This window comes from Hylaeus anthracinus, unplaced genomic scaffold, assembly GCF_026225885.1.
Source record: "Hylaeus anthracinus isolate JK02 unplaced genomic scaffold, UHH_iyHylAnth1.0_haploid 11981, whole genome shotgun sequence".
Taxonomy (NCBI): domain Eukaryota; kingdom Metazoa; phylum Arthropoda; class Insecta; order Hymenoptera; family Colletidae; genus Hylaeus; species Hylaeus anthracinus.
The window spans coordinates 7,142,625-7,170,226 of NW_026534329.1; the positions used below are offsets into that span (position 1 = coordinate 7,142,625).

General features: G+C 35.1%; 7 protein-coding genes across 11 annotated transcripts; 2 read left to right on the forward strand and 5 right to left on the reverse strand.

The window, feature by feature from the left end:
- Positions 1-234: 234 nt before the first annotated feature.
- Positions 235-3,201, reverse strand: LOC128885441 (nuclear pore complex protein Nup85). Its single transcript, XM_054139493.1, has 8 exons — positions 3,017-3,201; positions 2,459-2,885; positions 1,907-2,286; positions 1,507-1,826; positions 1,211-1,428; positions 879-1,097; positions 693-792; positions 235-622 (listed from the first exon to the last, which is right to left on the reverse strand). The coding sequence occupies exons 1-8, from the start codon at positions 3,044-3,046 to the stop codon at positions 412-414; spliced, it is 1,905 nt and encodes a 634-aa protein (XP_053995468.1). The 5' UTR covers positions 3,047-3,201; the 3' UTR covers positions 235-411.
- A 432-nt stretch (positions 3,202-3,633) lies between these two features.
- LOC128885449 (putative inactive caspase B) lies at positions 3,634-6,570 on the forward strand. Its single transcript, XM_054139506.1, has 6 exons — positions 3,634-4,148; positions 4,243-4,484; positions 4,572-4,851; positions 4,927-5,189; positions 5,350-5,623; positions 5,698-6,570. The coding sequence occupies exons 1-6, from the start codon at positions 4,011-4,013 to the stop codon at positions 5,815-5,817; spliced, it is 1,317 nt and encodes a 438-aa protein (XP_053995481.1). The 5' UTR covers positions 3,634-4,010; the 3' UTR covers positions 5,818-6,570.
- A 341-nt stretch (positions 6,571-6,911) lies between these two features.
- On the reverse strand, positions 6,912-9,322 carry LOC128885459 (proteasome activator complex subunit 3). Of its 3 annotated transcripts, none has more exons than XM_054139521.1 (5): positions 9,195-9,322; positions 8,592-8,624; positions 8,178-8,498; positions 7,969-8,105; positions 6,912-7,882 (listed from the first exon to the last, which is right to left on the reverse strand). In XM_054139521.1, the coding sequence occupies exons 1-5, from the start codon at positions 9,309-9,311 to the stop codon at positions 7,660-7,662; spliced, it is 831 nt and encodes a 276-aa protein (XP_053995496.1). In that variant the 5' UTR covers positions 9,312-9,322; the 3' UTR covers positions 6,912-7,659. The 3 variants fall into 3 exon arrangements, with proteins under 3 accessions (XP_053995496.1, XP_053995495.1, XP_053995497.1); XM_054139520.1 differs by having other exon boundaries at positions 8,592-8,636; positions 9,195-9,296; XM_054139522.1 differs by lacking the exon at positions 9,195-9,322 and adding an exon at positions 8,703-9,171.
- A 547-nt stretch (positions 9,323-9,869) lies between these two features.
- Positions 9,870-12,716, reverse strand: LOC128885452 (26S proteasome non-ATPase regulatory subunit 11). Of its 2 annotated transcripts, none has more exons than XM_054139510.1 (5): positions 12,530-12,716; positions 11,559-11,962; positions 11,090-11,484; positions 10,674-10,998; positions 9,870-10,559 (listed from the first exon to the last, which is right to left on the reverse strand). In XM_054139510.1, the coding sequence occupies exons 2-5, from the start codon at positions 11,877-11,879 to the stop codon at positions 10,329-10,331; spliced, it is 1,272 nt and encodes a 423-aa protein (XP_053995485.1). In that variant the 5' UTR covers positions 11,880-11,962; positions 12,530-12,716; the 3' UTR covers positions 9,870-10,328. The 2 variants fall into 2 exon arrangements, with proteins under 2 accessions (XP_053995485.1, XP_053995484.1); XM_054139509.1 differs by lacking the exon at positions 12,530-12,716 and adding an exon at positions 12,030-12,169.
- A 158-nt stretch (positions 12,717-12,874) lies between these two features.
- LOC128885582 (transmembrane protein 17B-like) lies at positions 12,875-13,493 on the forward strand. Its single transcript, XM_054139680.1, has 3 exons — positions 12,875-12,994; positions 13,075-13,188; positions 13,252-13,493. The coding sequence occupies exons 1-3, from the start codon at positions 12,875-12,877 to the stop codon at positions 13,489-13,491; spliced, it is 474 nt and encodes a 157-aa protein (XP_053995655.1). The 3' UTR covers positions 13,492-13,493.
- A 251-nt stretch (positions 13,494-13,744) lies between these two features.
- On the reverse strand, positions 13,745-15,816 carry LOC128885465 (pleckstrin homology domain-containing family A member 8). Its single transcript, XM_054139529.1, has 5 exons — positions 15,667-15,816; positions 15,516-15,571; positions 15,333-15,454; positions 14,201-14,351; positions 13,745-13,927 (listed from the first exon to the last, which is right to left on the reverse strand). The coding sequence occupies exons 1-5, from the start codon at positions 15,806-15,808 to the stop codon at positions 13,751-13,753; spliced, it is 648 nt and encodes a 215-aa protein (XP_053995504.1). The 5' UTR covers positions 15,809-15,816; the 3' UTR covers positions 13,745-13,750.
- A 4,630-nt stretch (positions 15,817-20,446) lies between these two features.
- On the reverse strand, positions 20,447-26,811 carry LOC128885440 (uncharacterized). Of its 2 annotated transcripts, XM_054139492.1 has the most exons (3): positions 26,147-26,811; positions 21,840-23,344; positions 20,447-20,660 (listed from the first exon to the last, which is right to left on the reverse strand). In XM_054139492.1, exons 1-3 carry the CDS (start codon positions 26,147-26,149, stop codon positions 20,447-20,449), a joined length of 1,722 nt encoding a protein of 573 aa, XP_053995467.1. In that variant the 5' UTR covers positions 26,150-26,811. The 2 variants fall into 2 exon arrangements, with proteins under 2 accessions (XP_053995467.1, XP_053995466.1); XM_054139491.1 differs by lacking the exon at positions 26,147-26,811 and having other exon boundaries at positions 21,840-23,827.
- Positions 26,812-27,602: the final 791 nt, after the last annotated feature.

A 27,602-nucleotide genomic window follows, 5' to 3' on the forward strand; every position in this document is an offset into this window, starting at 1 on the left:
TGGTAATAATATAAGTATCAATAGTATCACCAAGTATTAGTATAGTTCAAAGAGCACAAGGCAACTCAAGTCGGAAATTCGGCCGAAACGAAGACGTGATAATAATTAACAATACGCGTTTTTTACACGTACTATTCATCGAAAATATATTCAAATTCTTATTTTTGTAAATATATCAATAATGATAGTACGTTTTAGAACAAAAATCTCATGAAATTTTAATTATGCAAACGATCATGTTATAAAATCTTTATTTTACAATTTTTATTTTTTTATTTTTTTAAATATTTATATGGGTGACGTTGTTTATATAATAAATAAAATGTATAAAAATACAGTAAATATAAAAAATGTGGTATTTTGTATATTTAAACATTAGAAAATTTAACATACTAAAAGGTAATAGACATTCTAATGTTTCACTTCAGAGCCTTCGAGACTCAATGCTCGAGCTAAGTTTCTAGCAACTGCTAATCGAAAGATTTCAATTTTATCTTCAAACTTCGCGTCATCCCCATGCGCCTCTACGCAACGTAACAACTCAAAACAATCACTGGAAGACAGAATTACATCTTTGGCTTCTAATAATGGAATAGCATCTGATAAAAGTATCGACCAGAAGCTGAAACAAAATTTTCATATGAAATATCTTCCGATTTAAGCTGAATGTATCAATATCAATATTTACTTACTATTTTGGTGTTAAATCTGAAACTAAAAGGGATACTAATAAACTTGCTGCTTCTTTAAATTCTCCAATTCCGTACATTTGATGAAATTCACAATATTTTCCTAATTTAAAAATAAAATAACAATAACTGATAGTATATTGAAAATTTATTTTATTTATGATTTTCAATATTTCAAACCTAGCTTACCCAAAAAGATGAGTCTATCACTTGCCATCATACAGGAACCTAAATTTTCTAATAGATCGCGACATTCCAATTGTCCAGTTTCCGAATATTGCTTCAGAAACTGATCAGCGATGTACGTTATGAAACCACTGTCTCTTGCTTTTAATGCCCAGGCAAGTGCATTTCCAAGTCTTTCTTGTTTTATACATTCTATTCCTTGGATTTTGCATATGCTAGTAACTAAAACAAAAATACAACCACTTTTGTTAGATATTTGTTAAAAATAACATCTAATAAAAAAATTGTTAAATGCCTAACAAATATAGAACTTACAGATAAAAACTTATACCAACCAATATCGTCCATTTTGTTATCTTCTGCTATGTCTATTATCTTGTTTATCCTTGCTTCTGTTCCCATTGGCAGTGATTGTAACAATATCTCAAGTCTAGCTAAACCTTGAGTTGGACAATACATTAAATAACTTGCACCGCATTGCCATAAAGAATGATGTCCCATCAATGCACTGCCATACTCCAAAATAAGAGATTCGTGAAGTCGATTAGTGACCCTGATACAAGAATACAATTTATTACAACTTTACTTCTACTGAAACTGTACATAATAGCACAATTATTAAATTACTTACTCGACTTGATCTTTGTCTAAAATTTTAAGTCTTCCACAAGTACAAAGTAAGTCTACTAAATGTGTTGCAAACCATCCATTATCACCCATGTACTGTATTTCTTTAATAACTTGATGTAAATCACTTTCCATTAAAGCACGTATAGCATTATCAGAAGGTCTGTTAACTTGCCATCTATTGAAAATACTGTTTGCATGATGTGAAAGTTCTGGTTGTTTGCAACACGGGGATGTATAAAATAATTCTGCTGCCAATAATTCGTACCAAGCATCTGTATAAGATGAAAAGTGTCGTAGTATTTCTTGTTCTCCTACGATTAACTAAATTGAATGTTTTTTTTTTGTTTAAAACAACTAATAATACATCATTATATTCATATACGTATTACAGTTATAAATACCTTCATAATCATTTCTAATTCGGGATCAATAATAAAAGCTTTATTATTTAGATTTGAAGATAGTTCTAGTTGCCAATGTTTCCAACGAACATTAAATTCATTTATAGAGTAGCCACCATATACATTATACACAGGCATAGTTTTAAGTGCATTTTCAGCCAATATAAAAGCTGAATGATCTGCTTTACTATGTAATGCTAAAAGTGCTCGCACCAAATCTAGCTTTCCATGTAATGCACATCCCTTTACTGCTTCCCAATAATTCGTGTGTTCTAAATCAGCACCAATTGTTTTTTGGGCTAATATTTTCATTGCCATAAGTTCTCTAGATGGAAAATGAAATTGAATCCACTCTAGCAACTGTGGCAAAACTACATCACCTAAATTTAATGCATTGATATTATCATTAATTCTATTACACAAACATTACGCTATTAGACTTAATTTATTAAATAAACTTGTTAGGAAGAATCAATGGTATCTATCCATTTATTGTTTAAATATTACTTACATACCTATCATTTTTATTATATCTATGACAAAATATCTTACCTGGTACTATGTCTACATAAAGAATTTCAGTCAGATGCCACACACACTCAATTTGATAAAAGATAGTTAATAAGTTTTCTAGTAATTCTCTTTTGTCGGATAAAGCTTTTCCAGATATGTCCTGTAAACTTTCTATACATGCTCTTAAAATAGATCGATACTGTTTGCTATGTTTCAGAAGCTCTGATCTAACATCGCCAGAAGATGATTTTATTTTTTGAATAGATAAGAAGACACCATTGCTTTCATTCACAAGTTTACGTAATTGTGGTGTAAATAAGATTACTTCTGGTTTTAAAATATGTATCGTCGAGTCATATTTTCCATGATGTTTCTCATGTAAATTTTTACAAGTGTATAGACTAATCTTATTACTATTTATCCAACTAGCAGCAAGACCTGCATATTTATGGGTATGTGGAATATCCTGCAAAAATATTATATATTCTTACTAATTACGTATATTAGAAAAGAGACTTTTTTACGATTACAATAATGCCGAAAATATAGGTTAAGTACTGATTCAAAGCGCGCGGTTAAAAATATTTTATTTCTTACTACAGTTGGAGGTTCGTCGACTTTATCCATCCTTGACAGTAAAAAAAGAAACTATCGTTCGAAGCACGCAATAATTTTAATTAATATTCGAAATCAACTTTTCTCAACGTTTTCCCGCAAAAGTACAGTACTGTCAATTATCGATACCGGTGAATTCGAGTGCGAGTGAATCGATAGTATTATCACTGCCACTGACCAATTATATAGTACCAGAGTTAGTGTGGTCAAAGCACAAAGGCTTATATAAATTACAACATTACTCTGGTGTACTTCTTTCAATTTCTTTTCAATTACTACTGCATCTTACAAACGTAAAACAATTTTGTGGTTGAACTGTTAACACTGGTACCAGACTTAGAAATTACAAAACTCTACTTAGAACGTGTTGAAATTCGTTAATTATTTAATAACTTTCGCATACAGGCAATTTCCCTTTACGAAACTAGAGTAAATTACCTTAGCGCGGATACATCTTTGTCTTGGCGCCAATTACGCGTTACAGATTTATTTCTTTAGATGCCGGACCAAATCTACAGAGATACGATATGAAAAATTTCTATAAGAGTTTCGCCTCTATTAAACTACTCTGTGAAAATATTCCGTGATTTAAATTAGCACTTATTTTTATTATGATGTATATTATTGCGTTTTAAGAATGATTTCTGGTACGTTTAATTTGGTATGGTTATGCTACGAAATAAAAACTATCAGAAACTCCGTACATTTACCTAGGTTGTGTATGTGTGATTTGGACAAAATCATTTGGTCTGATTTGAATGACTCATGCCAATGATTCATTTCATCATAATATCAAAAACTAATAAACGGTATTAATTACTGACCTAAATTGATTGACTCGTAATCGTAGTGTCGATTTGTTAAGGCTTTTAACTGCTGTTGAATTTAGGAATACAATGTGTGAACTGTGTTAATGTTGAGAGAAATAGACTTTAAATTCCTTTAGAGTAATACAAATGTTCTATTGTTATTTAAAATGAATAGGAAGCATCGAGAAACGATTGATTTGTATTGTAACTACATTGTGCCTAAAATAGATTTAACCAAATTATGGCCAAAATTATTAGAAAATAAAGTTTTTAATAGAGATGATGTGAATGTTGTACGTTGGAAGGTAAGAATGCTTTATTTTCATGTTTAACAATTATATGTGATTGTTAATAACATAAAACAGAGGAAAAACTGAAATTTTATTTTTATTTTGTTAGGAGAGTCTCACGGATGAAGAAACAATACGAGACATATGTTTAACTATAAAAACACGAGGACCATTCGCATTTGATCGTTTCCTTGAAAGCCTTAGACAAAGTGGACACAAGAATTTAGCTGAAACTTTAGAAGGGAATAAAATAAAATTTCCTAAAAACCATGTACAAACAAATATTAACGAAGAAAATGCTATAAATGATAACATCGCTGAAGACACAAATTTTGATCCAAGCATAGAAGAGTAATATTCAGAACATTCTTAACTGTGTTTAAATTGTTATGTGATTATTTTTCCAAGCGATAATGTATTTTCTCCTTTAAAAACCAGACAAGACAACTTCTTCCATAACATGCAGCTATCAGATGTACCCTTACAAGTTCAAGTACGAAAAGCTACAAAATTTTTAGATGGACCCGTATACAAGAATGTACAAAGATATCCAATGCGCAGTAAACCTCGTGGATTGGTTTTAATAATTACAAATATTAATTACAAATACCCATATGAGGAACCTAGAAGTTCTGCAGTACATGACGAAGCGAATCTGAAAAATTTATTCGAACAAATGGGTTTTGAAGTTACTACATGTGTCGATTTAACAGGACAGGTAAATAACTTTATAGCTTAAAGTTATCTGGAGAAATTGGAATCCTTTAACTGCAATAATATGTATTTTTTTAAGCAAGTAACAGAGAAGGTGAAAGAATTTTCTCAAAACAAAGACTTACGGAAAGTTGATTCATGCTTTGTTATCATTAGCAGTCACGGTAATATAAACGCCAATTACGAAGTAACAGAAATAGGAGGTGTGGATTATGATCCAGAAGCTAAAGTACACAAAAATTCCAAACCTGTTTTGTGCATGGATATATTGGACTACTTTACATCAGCAGCTTGTCCCCATCTTGCAGGAAAACCAAAGATTTTTATTTTTCAATTATGTAGGCAAGTACCGAAATGCTTAAAGTATTATCTCTACCCAATGAATACTATGAAAATCTATATGATATAAAGTTTGCTTATTAACACTGACAAAATCATTATATATTTCCTACATTGCAATAAACTTACCAATATCATGTTATTTGAAAATATGTTCTTTTAGAGGAGATAAATTGCAAACTTCGTTAAAAGTACCGAGGCATACAACAGATACTACTCAATTACGAATCAGTAATTCAAACGATGAAATGATTAAAGTTAAAATGAATGATAACGAGACAATGAGAAATTGTGCGGATATGTTTGTCGTACATGCTACTCTTCCAGGACATGTTGCTTTTCGGGATAAAATAACTGGCAGTTGGTTTATACAAATTTTGTGCGAAGTATTTATGAACTATGCACATACAACTCATCTCCAGGATTTACTAAATATGGTAACCAATTTTTGTTAAGATATAGTCGCCTTGTAATTGAGTTAAAATAGCTGTAGCTAAGTAATGTTTTGCAGGTTGACGAGCGTTTAAATAAACAGAGGACAATGAAAAATGAATGCCAAACTTTAATGGTAACATCGATAGGATTTAATAAACATTGTTACCTCAACCCAGGCCTTTTTGAAGAAACATAGTGAAGACTATTCAAGATAAGGTAGCCTTTAACACGTTGAGTGCCGTGGCAGGCATCGGCTATTAAATGCTTCGAATATACAATGTTTCCTTAGAACTTGTACCACAAATAAATTCTAATATTTGTGAACTTTCACATAACATTAAAAACATTAAGAATATTATAAAATAATAAGTACACCATTAAAATATTTAATTAAAATAATAAATTTGTAGTTTTCACATAATAATTTGAAGAAATACTGATAATTCAAAACGCCTTTGGGGCATCCAGTGAAAATGGGAAAACATGACAAATTCGATCGGCACTCGACGTGTTAAAACATAGTATTATCTCTTTGAGTTGCAATACAATCGAGATCTGAGGGCCAGCAACTGATAGGTTAAGGGAACGAAATTTAATACTGTTTGTCTCCTCTTGGAGAAACGAGCCACTTTTGGTTCTATATTTATATTAGAGAAAAAGTACCAGACAGTAATAGCAACTGAGAAACGTGTCTAGGAAACTGCTAAAGAGGTAACTCATTTATAACATGGCACCACGCGCGTACGCCAGGAAACTCGTTCTGACTTAGCAATTTTAGCAACTCGAAGAGATTTACTATGTATTTATTAAAATTGTTATTTTTATATTAGCTTATCATGAATTATCGAGGGAATCGGATGAACTTTATTCATCGGACGAACTCGGATTGTTTTATACTTTTTATTACATTTTATAAAATTGATTAAGAAATATATAAATTTATACGTAATCTACGTATAATTTATTCATATGCAAGATTTTAACTTTCCGAAACCATTAGTCCTGTGTGTTCCGGCAATATGACGCGGAAGAAGCATAAATAACAAAGAGTAAATGAAATTTTTGCGAGACGGAAACGAAGAATAGGTTGGGTGAGTAAAAATGGCTAACGGTGACGAAGCAGTTTGACGTTTAATCGTGTATACCAGGTACTGAAAACTATTTCAACACGTATTTCTACCAGATTTCTGAGAAAAATGCATGTTCCTGAACACATTTTACAGTTATTGCTTTTATAGTCTAAACGTTTCGTGTTCCGTACAGCTGATGCGACAAAAATGAACTTCGTCGTAATACTAAGTTGTATCAGTTTTTCGTAATGTACATCACATTTAAAGAAAGAAAACGGGCTTTAAGTTAATACCATCTACAAAAACCGTTTGTTATACCTTAATTTATATACTAACGATCATTACAGATGTAAATTACAAATTACATGATTAACTATATTCTAGATTTAATTAGACGAAAGGACAGATATCCTAGCACTTTTACATCTATTAAAGTTTGTCGTAAGTACGTCACACGCGTACGATTCGTTTAATCGAACAGTTGAACTTTCGAAACAGAGAACAATGAAAAATTGTTTAAAAAAAAAAGAGGGGTCATACTTTCGGCAAGTTTTAATTATAAGTGTAGTTTTGTTTGAAGATTCTGAAGTGATGTAAAAATTAAATTACTCCAATTTATGATTGACTAAAAGTCTTGATACAAAAGAAAAACAACTATTCGTTTTTATTTCCACAGATGAATATAAGTTAGTTATATTTTATTTTGTGTGTCTAATATTTTTCAAAGAGATCAGTATAATTATATTTTCAATTTGTAGCGACTCTTTAATAATTACACTTTAAATGTTAGGTACTTAAGCGAACGAGTCAACGCTGAGACTATGGGATCACAAATGAAAAAGGAAGATAATTCTAGTTTTTCTTTGAAAAAGTCGAGAATAACTTTTTTCACGTCGCGCATGTTACTTTTCGATTTTCTTTTTGTTATCGTCCTGTACATTACCAGGTATAAGTAATATATATAGCGTTTAGTACAAGGATTGCGCGTTGGAAGAGCGTGGCTTTTTGATTTTCTCCAAATTCTTAATTACCAAATCGTGTAGAGAACAATAGCGATTACGGACTTCGCTCATTACCAACCACAAACTCACATATTCTTTTTCATCTAATTCTTGTACAGCTCTTCTATAATCACTGATGTGTGGATACTTTGCAACTTTACTAACGATCTTCCCTCTAGTGATAAAATACCTACCACATAAATAATATAGTTAATTGACTACAGTTTATATTTCATTGAAAAATAATATTTCATAAGACATTGCAATTTGCATTACCTTGATATTTGATCAAAAAATGCAGCAGCCTCACTTTCTACTGATTGTATTTCAGCAAGTGTATCTTCTTGAATCGATACGCCAAAATTATTTCCATCTTCGATTTTTGGAATTAGAAAAGAGACCCACATTTTTAACTAAAAATACAAAATTTAAACATAAGCAATCGTATTTGAAGTTTGTTTTTTATTAGCTCCTAAAACACATACCAAATTAGAATCTTCCAAGAGTTGACGAATATATGGTTTAACTATGCAAATAAGATCGCTTAGAGGCTTGTTACAAGGTACGGGTCCATTTGGTAGTACCATTACTTTGGTTCCACTAGTATTGTCTATGCTATTGTCAGTTTTTCGTTTCTTTGTACCAGTTCCATCTTCGGAATGATTAAGAACTATTGGATCTGGAATGGGCACATTTAAATCTTGATGAACATCCGACAGTTTTCTATTACAGAATCCACGTGTCTCCAATAACTCATTTAACTTGACAATCTTCTCAGGAAATCCTTTTAACAATAGTTGTTCAGCCTAGACAATTACAAACGTATGTATCATATACCCTTCACAGCTAAAACAAAGCTATGTGTCAAGGGAACTTTCAACCAACATTCAACCAATTACCTTAGTTTTAAGGGAGTCTTTGTATTCCTGAACCTGTAAAATGAACTTGAAAGATAAATAAATTAGATAGCATGGTTACACTGAATTGGAAGTGTACCATAATTTGATTACCAAATCAATACAGATATATCTTGAATCTATAAATGAAATGAAATTAAGCACAAAATTTATTACTAAATGGTAATTATTATACATATATTTGCAGGTTTTTTCTGTTAAAGTGTAACGATCCCCATAACAACAACTGAATGTAGAAAACAGCAAAATAATTCATAACCGAAATTTAACATCAATACAACAACATAATTCACATGTGTAGTCTTTGGATAAGCATTGAGATAAAATCGCTAATCAAGTGTGTGAATTAAGAATACGAACTAGTTAACAAATTATATATTTAAATATTGATTGTACGATAATAAATCTTTCGAGAATATTGTTAAGGGGAAAAGCAATCATTATCATGGATAACGTTGCCGGTTCAAGTGAAACGTTACATTAACCTAAATATTCGTGCTTGCAATTTGTGAAGCATACAACACGAGTCTCTTAGTCTAGCATTTCATTTGTTCGCGATTAAAACGGTAACATAAATTATTTTACCTTCTGTGCCGTGATATCCGCCATTATACACTTCATAAAAAAAAAAAACTTTATAAAATATAACCACACTGTCCCTTTGTTGTAACGTACAACTTCAAACAGGAAGTCGTGATGCATATTCCTACTACGCCATCAAATCAGAATCTGTAACAGCAGTTACGATAACTTTATCGTAATACGAGTTTTTTTTGTTAAACACCTCAAGAATCCTTCCATTCTTGTTTTTTGCAAGATGAGATAGACCTATGATAGGTTTTGGAAATATTTTGAAACAAATGATAATTATACTAAATGGCACACCAACTTCATTTTTTTATTATAAAAGAATTATGTACAATCGAAATACTCGAGTCTAGTATAAAATTATGGAATTAAATAAATTATAATGATATTCATCATAGCTTAAGTCACTGAAATATTTGATTGAAATGATACTTTAATTTCAATTTTAATCATACTACAAGGAGAAAGATCGATTTTCAGGTGCATAGTAATCTGGGATAATGTTTTCTAACACCTTCAAACATAAGTTAACAAATTTAAAATAATGTTTTATCAAATTTTAAACAAACTTTGTAAACAGACGTAATCTTTTTAGATAAAGAGGATACAATTTTGCAGTTATTTAGATGCCATTCCAGTACCTCAAAGAGGATAAATAAGTGAGTAAAATGAATCGTTTCGCATCATAGTACTGTATTTCGTATTTTGCACATCACGACGTTATTTTTCCAATCTGTTTCTGAAGAAAGGGTTGACCAACAAAAGTACTACTACGTATAAAATTCACCACCATCTGCATATGTGTCAATACATACGTGTAATTAAAAAAGAAAAAGAGATGGACGTATGTATGGCGTGTGTAATGCGCGCACTCGGGTACAATGTAAACGTGCGAACAAAAAAACGGATTGATATTATCAATTGAGCTAAATAAATTTCACATGTAAAAATAAACGATACGGTCAAATTGGTATTATACAGAAAATAGAAATGTTCAAGGCAGGAACGTGTTTTAAATTATATAATGAATATCAGCAAATGTAATTTAATTTGTTTTTTAACGACACGAAATGATAGTTAATGGTAATAATAATTATAACAAATTTTGATGGTAGAATATATTAAATATAGCTAAGTGAGTTTTTTCGCTTTTTGATAAAGTGTATCAACGACCTTCCCCATACTGTGTATCGTATCCAATGCAAGTTCGTAAGTCTTGTCACGCGGGGTATCTTCGAAAACGATTAGAACACCTTCACCCTGATCGAGAACACCCCTTAGTTTTTTATCCAATATCATCTGCGATAGCTTCTTTTCCACTTGAGCAAGCGGTAATGATATGCAGGTCGAGATGTGACTGACCTATAGTGAAAGACAAAAGAACGAAATTAATAAATAGTTTGAATCCATACAAATAATATTCTATTTAGATGTGATATAACTCCTTAATCCAAATCGAAATAGCCAACAGCATACCTGTACACGCGAATAAGGTTCAACCAAACGACACAAGTTTTGTTCAAGCATTGCATCATAAAGAGAGCCTAGATGAGCACGTACAATCACGTCATTTTCTAGTTCTTCGCGATACTTTTTAACAGCAGTTTGAAAGTCTGCTAGTGATCGACGATGACTCGCTTCAGCGACTGCTCGCATTGCGTCTAAATCCCGCCCAGCATATTTAATAGCTAACTTTCCAGACATAAGTGATTGTACATCTTCGGGTGTACGTAACATAATCTTTGATAGTAACATATATTTCAAAGCTGTTAAAGCCTTTGGACTTTCAACACTGTCGTACCTATTAACAATGATTGAGAAATGAAAAAACATTAGCAAAGATTTATACAGCAGTATTGATAAAAATATAACTCAAAAAAATAATAATCTACCCTTCGAATGCTTCATAGAAATAAGAGTATGCGGTTTTAAAATCTCGTTCATCGGCAGCATGTAAAATTCCAGATTGTAAATCTAAAGCAGCTTGCATTTTGGGTGGGCAATAAATTGCATTGGCTGTTGTTCTAGCACTGGTAAGTGCTGCTCTTGCTTTGGCTAAATTACTCAATGCATGATAAGTTTTGCTCTCCAACAATTGAACTTCTACTAGTAGTTGCTTGTCATCCAGTTTCTTAAGTTCCTTGAGCAGTGCTGATCCTAATTGTAACGCTTCGCTATACATACCAGTATCGAAATATAATGCTATTAAACGTGCTTCCAATGATTGCCTTAAAAACGTTCTACGTTCTTCTTTTGCCCATTCTATACATTCTTTACATAACTGGACCTGTGCAAAGGAAAAAAGTAAGACAGATCGTAAACTATCTACTAAAATTCAATGAGAACTGTTTGTTTCAATACCTCGATACCAATACCAGCTTCTAGGTCCAAGAAAAAGTCTACTAATGATCGTACGAGCTTAGCAGCTTTGGCTTTGCTAATTAAGCTAAGGAATGGCCTGGTAGCTTTGATCAATTCAGCAAGCTCTTTTGCTTTTCCTTCTTTTTTGTAAAGTTCGCCAAGGTGTAGAATACCTTGCTCCTTTACCCGAATGTTATCTTCGTCATCGTCGGTAACACCGATGCTCGGATCGGAGACAATTTCGTTGAGAAGCGAAATACCTTCGCTACGATTCGTCATCGAAACTGCTTGTGCCCGTTCGAACAACATTGCACCGGCCATTTCAACAGTTTTCACCGTTTTGAGAAATTGAAATCAAAAGACGGATAACCTCTTCTTAACCCTTTACGATCGTGAAAATTGTTCTGGAAATCAATAATCAAACCTTTTCTAAACACTTTAACGTTCAAATTGATATCAAGAACAACCTACTAATGCGTTAAATGTCGCATGCACTTGTACAAACAACCACGGTCAAACTTTGCGAACGTTTTGTGTTGTCACTTTCTTCCGTGACCGCTTGATCCTCGAAATCACAAAACTCATGTCATGCTGCTACGTGAATCAATTCAGTCACCAACTCTTTGAAATTTTCACATTAATATATTCGCTTTCTAAGGTAATTTTCTTCGACTGTTCTTAATTTCAAATCGTGTAACTGTATTTATGCGTCGCAAAACATTATATTGTATCTTTTATCGATATACTCGCTAAAAAATTTTACATTCTCATGCTTCCATTTTTTGGTAATTCCATTGCGAGTAAGCAAATAAGGGAACAGAAAAACGTAAGGAAAAAAGAAATAAAAAGACACAAAGTATTTCTGAAAATACAAGATATCGCTACACATATAGGTTGCATTTACGACTAAGAATATAAATACGACACACAATGTTATACAGAGTAATAATAAGCTATCTAACACTACTTACTTTTGTTATTTGTCCTTTCTTTTTTCTTTACAATCGTAATATTTATGTCAATATGAGTTAAATGGTATTAGTTCATTCTAATTTAATGTATTGACGTAGGTAGGGATTTTAGTTTTTTAGGTTGGACATAATAATGCTATCTGTATATGATCAAAACAATTTTGAATTTATGCTTTTATGCAGTATTTGAGACTGTTGAGATGCGTCGATGCATCGATAGCAGAAAATATGAAAATCCTCGCCTATAAGTATTTTATATTAAACATTCTTTCGGTTAATGTGTTGTGCAGTGCTATGATCATGAGTTGCTGATTATATATATACTTGTTTTCTCTCTAAAATAAAATGAAAGGATTTCCAGGAAATAAAACAAGATCTAACTTGCCCTTTCAAATGGCTTTATATGTTAATTTGTGGATTTTTCCAATTTGGCTTTCAATTGCAATTATTAGCCTAGATGCTAAAGTAAATATGGTGTTACTTATTACTTTAACTAATCTTTAATTGTACATCTAAGTATTACAAAATTACTTTTTGTCTTACAGTATAATAGTTTAACAAACATTTATAAATTACTAATGGTAGCAGTATTTCTGATACTTTCAATATCCGAAAGTCTAAAGTTATACTTGGGATATCTTGGAAATCTTGGTGGCAAGGTAATTGTTTATTATACATGTTATGAATTTTAACTGCTCGTTATACAACAAAATTATTGCTAGATTCCAGAATTGACTAGTTGTTGGTTGATTTTGATGTTAATACAACTTCCTTTGGAGATATTCCTTCTCTTTGATCAAGGAACATTACTACGAGATAGCGAAGTATTTATCAATCTTTTTATGACTTGCTTTCTCCTCGTCGAAGTCATCACAGGCACAATTGCTCTAAAGAATTTGGCAGATCAACGTGCCAAAACATTTTACTTAGCTCAACTATGCAACACATACTACAAAGATTAATTTAACCGTACATATATAATATTATATTTCTCATTAAAATTACTAGTACCAAAATTGATTTTCTAATTATATTTAGATGTTCGAATTCATGCAGAAATTGCAAATTTCACATGCATTCTTATTGGTTTTGTAGTACATATATATCCTGCTATGCATTTATAACAAATTATTGATTGCTATTATATCTTATGCAATACCTAGTTGTACATTTTTGGTGAATTTTCTATAATAAATTTCATATAATTTTCTATAATACATTCTATGTTGTATTTTCAAGATTATGAGCTTTATAAAATGTTTGTATTACTGATACATTTTCTCGTAAATTCGTTAAATAGATTTCCAAATCGTTTATAACAGTATCGTTTACGTCGTTTTTCTCACCGATGATTGCTCGTAAAAGTTGCGAGCGTGTGGGAACCATACGTGAAAGAAGCTGCTGGCAAAAAGTTAAATAAAAATCGTAATACAACAATATTTATTATTGCTTGATGGGTTCATCATAGAAAGAAAATTGTGGGATAAACAAGAATTGTAAATGCTATCCATACGTCTTCCAGTAGTACTCATCTACAACTAATTTTTTCCAAATTGGTAAGAAAAATATCGACAGTTTATTATGAGATATAGTATGACAAAAATCTACTCCATGACATATGGATAGTACATATAATTCTTTGTTATGCACGATCGATAGATGCGCGCTTACATCGAAAAGCTGTTGGGCCATCCACCCGTGGTATGGTTCCAGAGCTTCCTTGTAAGACTTTTTGAGGAAAGCTACTAAATCTTCTGTTGGCGTACTTGATTTAGTGTCCTCGATGATTTTTTCAAGAAACAGTAAGATCATATGCAGTCCTCTGTAATTGGAATATTTGTTTTTTCATTTATGACAATTTTTAATGAAAAGTCGAGAAGTACACAAGCATTCATGCCTTCAGGGGCTGTAGCTATGTTTAATTCATGAAGAGTCTTCATGGTTTAATTATATCTAGCTACAGTACGGGTTTGGCAATCCCGAAGTACCCGAGCTAATAGGAGGGCCAGTGGGCCCCAACAGATATACATACAGATGAAGAATAGGTATGAAATATAAGTAAAAGTGGCCAGCCACAGATATACCAATGTAAAACGATTTATTAGAGTTAAGGCATGCAGGAGAGAGTAAGAGTGTGGAAAAAGAAAAACTAGAATGATAATATCAGTATTTTTGTGAAATTTAATTTAACGAATGTTCATAAAATGTTGAGAAGAGATAAGAGAGTTGTAATTGTTGTAAAAAGTGATTCCGCACTTAAAATACAAACCTGTAACTTGTAATCTGTATGTAAGCATGGGAAATTGGTCAGCAATTATTAACGATATATTATTGTTAACGATATACTCTACTGGTATTCCTAATGGAGATTTAAACAAATGCAAAGTAATGTAAAGCAAGAATTAAATGAATGTGGAAAACAAATAAATGTAAGATTGATGCATTAGGTATATAGTTAAGTTATACGACTTCGCATCCTTACAAATAAAACACACATTCACAAACATTCACGCGTGCCTTTCAAATCGAATCGAATTGAATTGACTCGAATCGGATTGGCCAAGTGAAACGGGGGTCCATACGGTTATCTTTGACTATATAGTCGAAGGGGGTAATAAGCAAAATAAATAGTTCAGTGATGGGCAAAAGCCTAGGCTTCGAATAAATCTGAAGTTGGCTGATATGTTTGTCTCGTTTCCTCTTTTGAACATTTTCTAAAGAAGGAAACGAGACAGATACCTCGGCAAACTTCAGATTTATTCGATGGCTAGGGTTTCGTCCATCTGTGGTTTCATTCACGTACCTAGTTAGCCATAATAAAGCATCTGTGGCGATTAAATTGGTTTCTGTGTTTTTTTCAGTTAATATCATGTCTTGTAGAGTCGCATTTGCTTGCTTGTTCTTCTCGTATTTAGTAGTGAGTTTCTGTAATTAGACTAGAATGAATATATTAGGACGGAGTCGAACGAACTCCTTGAAAACTTACCGTAATATTCCCCTGTATATCGTATTTAACTGGTGCAAAAACTTTGCCGAGTTTATCTGAAAGATTAGTCGAGACAAATTCGAAAATTTGGTGTAATTGATTCGTGGTTTTCGTAGGTTATGTTTTACTAAACGCGAAAGCATTTACGTACCCACGATTTGCACAATACCACGCGCTGCGATCAGAAATTCTTCGGTATATATCTTCCCTTCGACGATTTCTGGAAATGGAACTCTAATTTCACCGTTGGACACATCTTTGTTTCCTCCTTTGCTCGAAGTGGCGGACAGCATACTCGATTCAGTGCTTGGAAACGAACGTAACTTCAATTAAATCTAAGAACCGATGTATGTGACAAAGACATTTTAGATTTGTGACATTTCGAAATACGAATTGTGCGAATCATGCATAGACATCGAGCTTTTCTGCTTGTTCTCGGGACGTTTTATAAAACGGTATTTATTGGCAACGATAAAACTAATCGTCGATCTTATTGGCAATAAAATTTTTTCTTTGACTTATCAAAGTTTTCTAATAAAAGTGATTGCGACAGTTATTGCCAAAGATTTGTTATATGTCCGATAGTTTCTACTAACAAAGGAAAATCCCCAACTCCGAAAATTCAGAGAAGTATGCAACTTTGGGGATATGTAAAGCATATGTACTTATGTAATATACAATTTTTTGTTGTTAACCAAATTCACTGTGAGAAGTTGCAATTAATCCTTGAAAATTTCACTTTTTTTCGATTTCATTTTGTACTGTAAAAACCATAAGAGATAGAAAAAAATTTGTAGATAAAAGTTACGTCTGTTAACTACATGTAACAAATAATGAAAGATTGATGAATTGTTTAATGAATTATAAAAAAATGTTATAAGTAGAGATAGCAATAATTTTTTCTACGAACAAATGAAATAATGTATTCCATTTTTTAAATATGAGTACTATCTTTATTGGCTGAACGAATAAATGGTGGTAACTTTCGACAATCTAAAAATCTCTTGATTCTATTGTATCGTACATTAGCTGGACAACAAGCTTATCTGAAAATTTACTTGACCTTGACTTGAATTTACATGATAGTCACATATTTCAATTGGGCAGACAATATGTCAAGCATGGGGAATTTTACAAATTCTTTGTACGTGAAAGACGTATGCATTGAAGTATTCTCATAAAATGTTTTATGAGCCAAATTCCTAGAACAAGTAGGAACATGTAACATCATTGACTTCTCTGTTTCTCAGCAAATGTTTTATATATTTCTGTAATGATATGCATGCATTATAATACCTGTGTAATAACCTGAATTGCAGGTTAAAGTTAGACAACAACTTTCTCCAGCTACCAGTATTAGAATACCTAATTATCAATAAAAATTTGTAAGAAATTTTTGGCATTTTTGATATTGCAATTTCTACATTTGGATAGTAGAATATTTTATTGAACTCGCATATTAATTATTGTCCATTGTGGTTTTTAGACAAAGGTATATTTATTAATTATCTTGTCTGACAAGAATATTAATAAACTCTTATTATCTATGCTTAATTAGGGCTACCAGTTGGTATGCGCGTACTGTGTAATTATAGACAAAAGTATTACTTCCTCAGTTTCTTCAATTGTTGGTGATCCCAGTTCAGCCAATGAAGGTAGTACTTTTATTTGAGAAAGATGGATTTTACTCTTTGAAACCTATAAAAAATTATCATGTGATGAATCGTAAAAGTTTCTGGGTATAAGAGCAGGATTCTTTTCATATCGTTGCATTATGAGAAAATCAAAAACGTAGACGAAAAGGGTGGTATTGTTTCTAATTAATTGTGTTCTTTTCGATTCATTTGTAATCTAGAAAAAGTCAAATCGAAATGTACACATAAAAGTAGAATTTTCAGGGCTTAATTTCAAATTCTTGGAGTGAATTTGGATGAAATGACGTATTACATATGTACATACGTATCACATATGTTCTACATACCCTCAAAACCTCATAATTTTCAGAATTTCTAGATCAGGTATCTTCATAGTGATATGTCTGCCTACGTGTACAGCGTGGCACGTTTGTTCTGCCTTTACGCGCGTTTCAATAGGAACGTTCAAAGTATGTCGCTTTAATTAATTATATGATTTTCATTTGAGCAGTGGTACATACATCATCATGTGAAGATTTCGCATTTATTAATTAACTTGTACTTTTGTCTATGCCTACATGTTATTATCACGGATAAGGCATTCTAGTTATCTCAAGTCCTTGTTTTTATATTCGTAAATTACCTCGTAAATAATATATTAATCGACTGGAAACTTTACCAAAGTAATTCTATCATACCTAAACTGTACATATACGTGTATGTGGAAGTTGCATTGTTTTGTAATTTTTCTCGCATTTTTACAAGTCGTTGGCAACAAATAATAATGCTAAAACTACAGCATTTGTTCTTACGTGACTAATACCTAGTATACCATTCGTGCCTATTGCATTCGTTCATCCATACAAATTCAGTCAATATATCTGGATTTGTCATTGAATGCTACGGTCAGGATGATATTTACAAAAGATAGTGTTACAATAATAATAATCTCTGAAATGTAGGATTCATTAGATTGTATAAAATTCTGATTGGTTGCGATGTTTTGCACGCATCTTCCTTTCTGACACTCCCACACGCATACACGCCCCCACGCACATACAGTTTGTATCGTTGCAAAGGACTTGTTTAGACACGATGCTCTCTGCGTCCGGTGTAGAAGCACTACTGCAGCAGTTTCCGTGGGAAATGGTAAAAAGTGGAAAACTTGTTTCCTAACGTAGCGTATTCGTAGTACGGTTCGACAAAGTATCGACGATTACGAGACAAGTATTAGATGTAGAAATTAATTCTGTGCCCTTACGTTCAATCGTTTATAACTCTAGTTCAAATAGAGATATTTATCCGTCATTTTATTACGTTAAACTACCAGACTTCATAACAACGATCTGTGACAACATGATCAAGAAACTTCGCCTTAGTAAAGCATCATCCATTTTCACAGCAGAACCAATAACCTCCAGCCCTCCAGTTGAGATCATTTATACTGTTTAATTAGTTAATACTTCATAGTAAGTTTATGGAGAGAATGATTTAGTCAGAGGTCAGGAAGTTTAAGCTAGAGGGTGATTATGATAGGTAGATCAGGAGGTAGTTAGAACAGAGGAGTGGAGATAAAAAATACTACGGGACCTTTTCGATATTCATCCTTAACGTATCGAGAACAAACATGGTGAATTTCATTGTTCTCCGATGTGTGGAAGTGCTCCCTTATGAAGGGGGTTGGAAATTCGCGAGCTGTTCCACCCCCCCCCCCCCAAGGGGTGCCTATGGGGTGCACGGTATGGGTGATGGTATTTTCTGGATCAGAAGAGTCCAGAGAATGCATTGAGTCCAAAATCGAGACCGTCGTCCAAAAATTGTGGATTTTAGAGGGGGTGGAGGGTGGGTTTATTTGAGAGGGATTTCAAGGGGTGCATTTTGTAGAAGGCTTCAAGGAGAGTCACCCCAAAGGTTTTTTTGAATTTTTCAACTCCTTCCGTCATCCCTGGCTTTTTCCAAAGGCGTTTTTCTACACCCTACCCTTTAGAGTGTTGAATTAACCCCTTCGCGTCAACCCTCGCCAATGCGACTTTACACACGCCTAGGAGACACTTCAAAAGTACTCTAAGTTTCGTTTCAATCGGTTGAAAACTCCCACAGTTACGACGGTTTGAAAAAGTGTCCCGCTAATTGTTTGAAACAGTGTAGAATAAAGGCACAAGAGATTCCCATGCAGCGGAGGACGTGAAGAAACACTTATGTCAGTTTATTGAATCAACCGAAAGACAAGCTTTGCACGTCCGATGAGAAGATTCTTTAAAAAGATTTTCGAGAAGAGTAGGTAAACAATGAAAGATGCGTGAGATATAATGAAATGAAAATGTGATATAACTACAGTCAAAAGACAAACAAATATTGTCACATTTCCAAAGAATAGTTGCAGGCTTTCATAGTCTGATTGTGAGTTATTTCTGTGTGTGTATTCCAGTGAGTTTGTTAAAGGACATGGACGCAATCAATGCTATAGGAAACGTGAACGATGAAAACAAACATGAAATCGTTTCATAAAATATGCTAAAAATATACGCGGATCGTGCCAACAATGACGCCTATTGGCATAGTTTTCACTTGGGTTCATCTTGTTGAGGAATCAAAGGTAATGGAGTAGCTGATATATCCGTCAAAGAAGTAACATGTCTCTCGCCTCGTTACTTCATTACGCCACATCGAACAAGAATAGAACGAAATATGGACTAGCGTTCGAAAGTAGAAGTTTCCAAATTCCCCAAAAAAAGAATACAAGATAAATTCATCCGCACCTATGGTATGATAGGAGCACATAGAATAGCTTAAAATTCTCTTGGAGCTTATTCTCTCGACCTAACTCCTAGCGATTATCACGTATTCGTGTCATTCAACCTCCATTCAGCAGATGTATACTTCCAGGCATTCGAGAAGGTGTTAAAGTGTATAGAGGAATTCGTTGCATCGAACAGAGGCCGTCTTGTTTTCGTCAGAGAATTCGGCAATCGTCTGAAATATGACTAAACAAGGTTATCGAAAGTATTGGGCGAACACTTAAAAAGTTAAAAGATGTACGGTTTTTTTTGTCGAAACAAATGTAAATTGATCAAGTATTTTGAAAGTCACAGAAATAATTTCCACGACTAGTACATATCGGATCTCGAGTTTGGCTTCGTTCAGGCTGAAGCAATACCAATCGCGCACGGACGATGTGCACAAAAATCGCGGAGACGAGAAATTGGTGGACTTGATTATCGATTTCTATCTATTGGCACTGGTTGCGTATCCGTGCGAAGTTTCAAAGCCGTGTCAAGATACGATGAGCACGGAACTTCAGAATGCCGTCGGAAGAGGGTATTTGAGCACGTTGCCCGCTGAATCTTCGGAGACGAGTGTCAATGCGGTGAGACAGTGAGGTGGTGCTGGTGGAACTATCGCTTCCAAAGGTGGTCGAGATCCTGGAAATTGTCGGGAGCCTACTACCATTCCACCCGATGTTTCCCTGAGTTCTATCACTCGTACTCCGAAACGTGACCTGACGACGTTCCTGCAACGGAAAAGATGTTTATAAGAAAAAAGTGAAAAGAAAAGGAAAAAGTATACGACAAAAGAAAGACATTCAGATCGTTTAATTAAATACTTTCGACCTATCACTTTGTTCCTTTCGGAAATAATCAAATATAAATTTGAACATTTGTTTTTAAACCTTAAACTCAATATGGAATCCAATCGTATTGGCCTTTTGTATTATAGATTTCTATAAATAATAATGATCACTGGAAGTTCCCAAGTCTTCATTAGTGTGCGCGTGAGACACTGGAGATTATACTAAGTACTGTGCTTTGCTGTACAGCGACACCTCTACCTGCACGCATTTTATTGGCCGAGGCAAAAGCTACCGTGTGACGAAGGCTATGAACAAGATACAGCGAGAGAGCAATAGTTATATAGCAGAACCATCTGCTCCGCTTATGCTAAACGTTACGGAACTCGAAGAGAACATTATGGTGCATACCTTGCCGACAATACGACTTCGATAAGCGAATAATTGAACTTTTTGATATTACGGCAGATGAATTTCCAATCATATAATAGCAAAACCATTGGCGTAACGTTAATTCTAGGACACCAGACCCTCGCATGAATGACAGAGCCAGGTTACTATTCAGGCATCAGAATACGGCTATGCAGTGTGACTCGAAACTATGCTCGAAAAAAAAGGAGGATCCGTAATCCTCTGTCTCCTCAGTCCCCTCTAGTTTGGTGGACCTTCGGCAATCATCCAGCAAAGCTCAGTAGGTTCTCCACCGGTGCGGGGAATTTGATTACTGGTGATATACGTGCATGAAAAAATTAAGGCTACTCCCATTAATTTCAATTATAGAAGTGGAATAGAAAAATTCATGCTACAAAGAATCTCCTTAAACTGATCGACTTCTATACACTGTTATACCGAAGAATAACGCTGTAAGGCCGATCGCACACCGATTTGAAATTAGTGTTGCAAACCGTTTGCGCTCTTTGTTTTACCTACTCCACTATCTTTGTTTTACCTATATCCACGGTCGTATGCAACTAGCTTCAGAGTGGTTTGAAACTGATCAGTTGCGCCCGTGTGCGATCGGTCTAAGCCTAACGTGTTATAGGAGGGTACTGTACCCAATCGAAAAAGACTATCGATCTTCTCTGTAAATCGTGCAACAAGTGCGAAGGTAAAACATTGTACCTTTTCCCATCGTATTCGATGTCATGGTAATGTCTAGTGGGAATGTTGTCCATCTCGCTGTTGAACCACCGATGATAAGCGAGGAACGCCGCGCAAGAAGGCGTCCAAAACGTTCGGTCCGTCTGTGAATTGGAGGCAGTTTGTTCGGCTGCGGATTGCAGAAGACTTTTAGTGAAAGACCTGTTAAGTTCCGGACTGGCAGGGGCCGATACTCTTCCGAGTAATCGAGGAGGGCTTTGGGAAGGCGAGGGTCGCGACGTTTCGGAATGTAGGCGACTCCTTCGAGGGCTGTTCAACATGGGGAACGGTTGTTGCACCGTGACCGTCACGCTGAGCGGTCTGCTCAACGCGACCGTCGTGTGCTGCGGATCTCTTCTCAAAACGGGGTTGCGATTAAAGTCGATCCCAGAGGCTCCCACGAACACTCGGTCGACGTAGTCGAATCCGCGACCCATTATCCCCTCGCGAGTGTGGCCTAGATCGAATGTGTGACCCAGTTCGTGGAGAACCGAGCCCAGAGTGGTAGCCAGGCAACCACCGTGCGTGCCACGGTAATTGCTGTCGTCCATCAGCTGTTCCGTGTCGACGGCGGTCGCGTCGAGGAATCTAGGCAGCACTTGAGCCATGCAAGTGGGCCATGTGTGGAGACAAGCCGAGCCAAACAACGCCAGTCCTCCGCCCCCGAGTGCCGCGTGTCCTTGCGTCCTCGCCAAAGTATTCTCGTGAGTGCGAGGATTCGGCGCCCCGCGGTACCTCGTGCAGGAAAGAAACGCGAGGTACTTGCGGTCCTTCGACGCTAAAGGACCGGTCATCAGCTCCCTGGCGATCAATTCCCAGAGTTCCCGTTGATTCATCGCTCGAGCTCTGTCGACGTCGAGCATGCTGTGCATTACCAAGCATTCCGCGCCGTCCAAGTCCCGTTCCAATTGAAACGTCTTCCTTCCATACCCAGCTTCCCTCAATTTTTCAGCGGTGAGGGCCTGGAGGAGACGAGCACCGAGTCCTATCCTGGTCGCCGCGCTTTCAGGCGAACGATCCTCACCTCGGGGACCTTGGAAGTACCCGTCGTGTCCTGCGCAGATCACGTAGACCGGGGTTACCCGCAGTCGAGTGGTTCTGGGCTCGTGAACGAGGAGCAGCTTTTTCCTTTGACCAGCCGCCTCCAGTTCCAATTTGTTTGGACCACGGGACAGCTCGACCACGGCGCGAAACTCGCCAGCCACGATCGGCCATTCGGAGGTTTGGTTCTTCTGGTTGCGGACGGTGATGAAGCTGCACGGTGCCGGCGCGCGTCCGCGTATTAGAGCCAAGCTGTAGCTCAAGCTCTCCCCGTCCACTAAATTTAACACGGATATCTCCTCGGGATTTCCGTTTCGAGCGGTTCTGCATTGCCGAGTGTCGCGTTCCTGGGAGAATTGTCGACCGCCCTCGTAACGATACCTATGTTGCTGCTGCTGTTGCTGCTGCTCGTGACGAAGATTCGGCAGATTCGTGTCCGCGAGTACCTGGGGAGATTTGCGAGGTTTTATATACCGGCTCAGGGCTGTGATTTTTTTTTTTTTTTTTTTTTGCGAAGCGATCACGACGTGGACCAAGTAGAAGCGTTGAAGATGACGAAGATGGTGATGGACGATGTAGACGATGATGGCGACCACGTTGGGAACGATCGCTATCGATGATAGTCTCGATCGGTTTGGATCGTGAGAAATGATCGTATCGTCGATATCGGGATTACGGTACATGACGGAAAGTTAGCGCACGTCATGTTTTTAACCGACTTCGAAAAAGGAGGAGGTTACTCAATTTGACATGTATATATTTTTTTTTCTTTTTTTTTCTGGACTAATTTTCTTTGAGCTGATTTACTTGAACGCGACGAGTATTCGAAAAGATTTTTCGCGGAGGATCGTGCCGATTGAAAGGGATATAGGACTCTTTGAATTTGTTAGAAAGGATAACTAAATATGTTATCACGCAGCCTAGCACTTATCTGCTTATGTTATGGCACTTATGTTGTGTACAATTTCTTATGTACAATGCTGTCATACTGAATACAAGTTCAGTTTGATGTGCGTGAAAAATTTGGGTAATTGTGCAGATGATTGACGACCTCGTCGATTTTGATGACCTTGAAATATGGTGTCAAGGTCACTATTCTGAACAACTTTTCCCTATACGTGTTACCGCAACTCGGTCATTGCTTTCCGGATATTCGCAAAAATAATTTTATTGGCGTCATTCGCCTGACTTTTGACATTTTTTTTCCTGCAACAAAAAATAAGAATATGGAACTAGGGAAAAGTTGCTCAGAATAGTGACCTTGACAACATATTTCAAGGTCACTGAAATCGGTGAGCTCGTCAATCATCTACATAATTGCTAAAATTTGCCAAATCAGAAATTGTAAAGAGAAAAAAAACGATGAAAATCTGTTCCAAATGGAAGAAGTGTGTAGTGGACATTTGTCTTTGAGAATCTAAATATTTGCAAAAATTTGAAGAATTTTAATAATACAGTCAGTCACATAAGTATTTGTATCTTCTGTAAATTTGTGTATAAATAACTTTTACAAATTTGAAAACATTAAAGCCATCATCTCATTTAGACAAATTTCTTCAACAGATAATAGAAAGTATGAATATTTATGGGACTGACTGAATATGAATAATTCTGTAACTTAGCTGCTATAAAATTATCTTTCATGATTTTCTTACGTTTGTAATAAAATGAAACAAAAAAGATAAATTTGTTTTAGCATTTCGCAAATATCGTTCTATGTGCTATTCAATCTACTACCAAGTGAAATATTTTTGCATTTAAACATTCAATATTTCACTTGGTAGTAGACTGAATATTAATTAATGACTCTAATTTCTTTGAAAGCTTCTCTCCTTTTTCATTGAGAAAAATTAATGTTTTCCTATCAGTTTTCGTTATAGTTTGAAAATTACTCGCGTGCTAGAACAAATTACTTATAAGGAAAGTTCGGCAATTTATACACGCCGAAAGATTTGAATTGCTGCAAGAAATAAAGTTCATGGGTACTTAATCACAGGTAGAACAAAATTGGTTAGACGAAAATTATGTAGTATGAAAACGTCCACAAAATTACGAACACAATTTTTATGCAATGATGAGAATATTATTCAAAATAAATATTTTTTAAACATCTTACTACGGTGTTATTGAAATTAAACATCGCTAAATTTTGTATTTAAAAATTGTTCAATATCTCTTATGGTTTCAGAGATATTAGCAAACACATAAGTAATCAGAACTATTTCGAAGGGGTGTTTACACTCTTAAAACTACTTTTGAACCAAAATGAAAAAGGGCACTGTGATTAGGTTCCCGTGAACTTTACTTCCGTAGACATTCAAATTTTTCGGCTCGTATCACTTGTCATGTTTCTGTTTGATAAAAAAAATTGCTTCTCCTACATTACGTTTCAAATATTACCGCGCTGTTTCTCGTTAAAGGAATATGCATGTGCAAAAATCCAGCAAAGAGACTGCATATACCTATTTAATAAATTTGTTACAGCTATTAATAATTAATTACAGTTAGAAAGAGAAAGAAACGCGTGATACCATAATTGTTTCTATCTAACAGTGCATTTTTTATATAAATTTTATTAAAGATAAATAGTTATCGTTTACACTTTCAATAATAACATATATATTTTCTATCGCGTTTCTTTTCTCTTTTTAACGGTGAAACATTTACATTTACAGTCAGACTTTCTATCTATATAATAATATCTCTATGATTATGTTATCACGACCATGACCGCGCGTCGATGCAAATGACTAGTCCGAAAGGTGCTGCGATCTCGCGACGACTCGGAGAAACTCCAAACCGAGTGAAGTCCTCCAAGTTTTGCTTCCTTTCCGTCGTGGTTTCTTTTTTTTTTCATCGCATCATTCGCGCGTACACTCCGTCATGCAAAATGTCGCAAGGATGCGAGACGTGTCGATAATTCTGATCGATCCTTTCGTTTAGAATTGTAAATGGAAAGCCATGCGATATTTCGAACATCCGTCGGAGTAAATTGGTACCAGTCGGGAAACTATGTGCTCGTTTAACGTAATTGGCTACGCGGCGAACAGTGGAGGGAGCTAAGTATCGAAGAAAATCGATCGAACTCTAAGAATAGGGGATACTTGAAGGTTTAAACCGTAGCGAGGAGTTTTTGAATCGAGGCGACGTCACGTCGATAACGGATTTTAAATTCGCGTCGCACCGTCTAGATCGTTTGCCGCGCACTGAGACGATTCGGATAATCGTAACGACGGCTTTCGACTTACCATTTTACAGAAGCGTGCCGAAGCGGTAGGTGGACACGTTTAGGAGAAAAAGAAGAAAGGAAAGAGCTAAACGATGCTTCAGCCGGCTCCGTACACGCGGAGAGAGAGACTGTGGCGCCGAGACGTCGACGGACGGTGGACGGCGGGTTGCGGTACTACGGCGTCGCTGCAGCGGCGCATGCAGTTGCGCACCCGCATTCGGGCTTATTTTCCGTCTCTATTTCTCCCTTTTCCCCTTTTGCTCTTTACATAAAAGGGTGTTTTCCCCACCCTGCCACTTTTCGTTTACTCGTTAACGCGATAGCTGCCACACGACACCTCTATTTACACTTTTTATTAGGTGTACAAATTCATTTTGCCTGCAGGTAGCAATAACAAGATTGAGAATTGGCCACACGAATTTAACTCATTGTTATAAAATAACAAAATCGCAGCCACCATCGTGCACCATTTGTGACAAGCCTCTCACAGTTAACCATTTGATTGAGGAATGTCAGGGAATGCAACACAAACTTGTACAGTTCAAACTTATAAATAATATGCAAATGATTCTCGATAATAGAAACGAATTTCTTAAATTTATTTATTTTCCGATTTATTAACTAAATATGGAATAATGAACAAATTGTAATTGAATTATAAATATTAACGTGGTCACTAATAACCCTGAAGTTGATGTGACCTTAAATAAAGTAATTGAAAAAAAAAAAATTCATTCTGTGCCTTTACGTTCAATCGTTTATAACTGTACACTGTACTTCAAGTAAAAATATTTACTTTACATTTTGTTACGTTAAGGGGGTATCCTGAATTAGGAGGTCTGAAAAATGCGGTTTTCCGTGAATTTTGTTAGGATGGAAAAAAATAATCGATTCTATCGAACTTTTTATCCTATTTTCAGACTTATTTGAGTAGTCTGTACAAGTTTTTTCAACAAGAAATATTCAAATTGAGTCGACTGTGACGCACATTTGTAGAGCACCACACGATTAAAACCTTCTATCGGCGGGAAAGATGCAGGTCGTAATTTTGGTTTGATACAAAAAAACCGAAAGAAATTTTCATTTTCATACGTTTTTCTTCTATGTGAACTAAGAAAATCCCGCAAAAATGATGAAATGTGAAATTACTGCAAGTTTGAAAAAAAAGAACGAGTTCTTCGGGTGAAAAAGATCGCTTTAACTTGATAAAAAAGTTGTTTAACATTTTTTTTGTATGAATTTTCTTAGTTCACATAGAAGAAAAATGTATGAAAATGAAAATTTCTTTTGGTTTTTTTTGTGTCAACCCAAAATTACAACCTGCATCTTTTCCGCCGATAGGAGGTTTTAATTGTGTGGTGCTCTACAAATGTGCATCACAGTCGACTCAATTTGAATATTTCTTGTTGAAAAAATTTGTACAGACTACTCAAATATGTATGTTAATAGAATAAAATGTTCGATAGAATTATTTT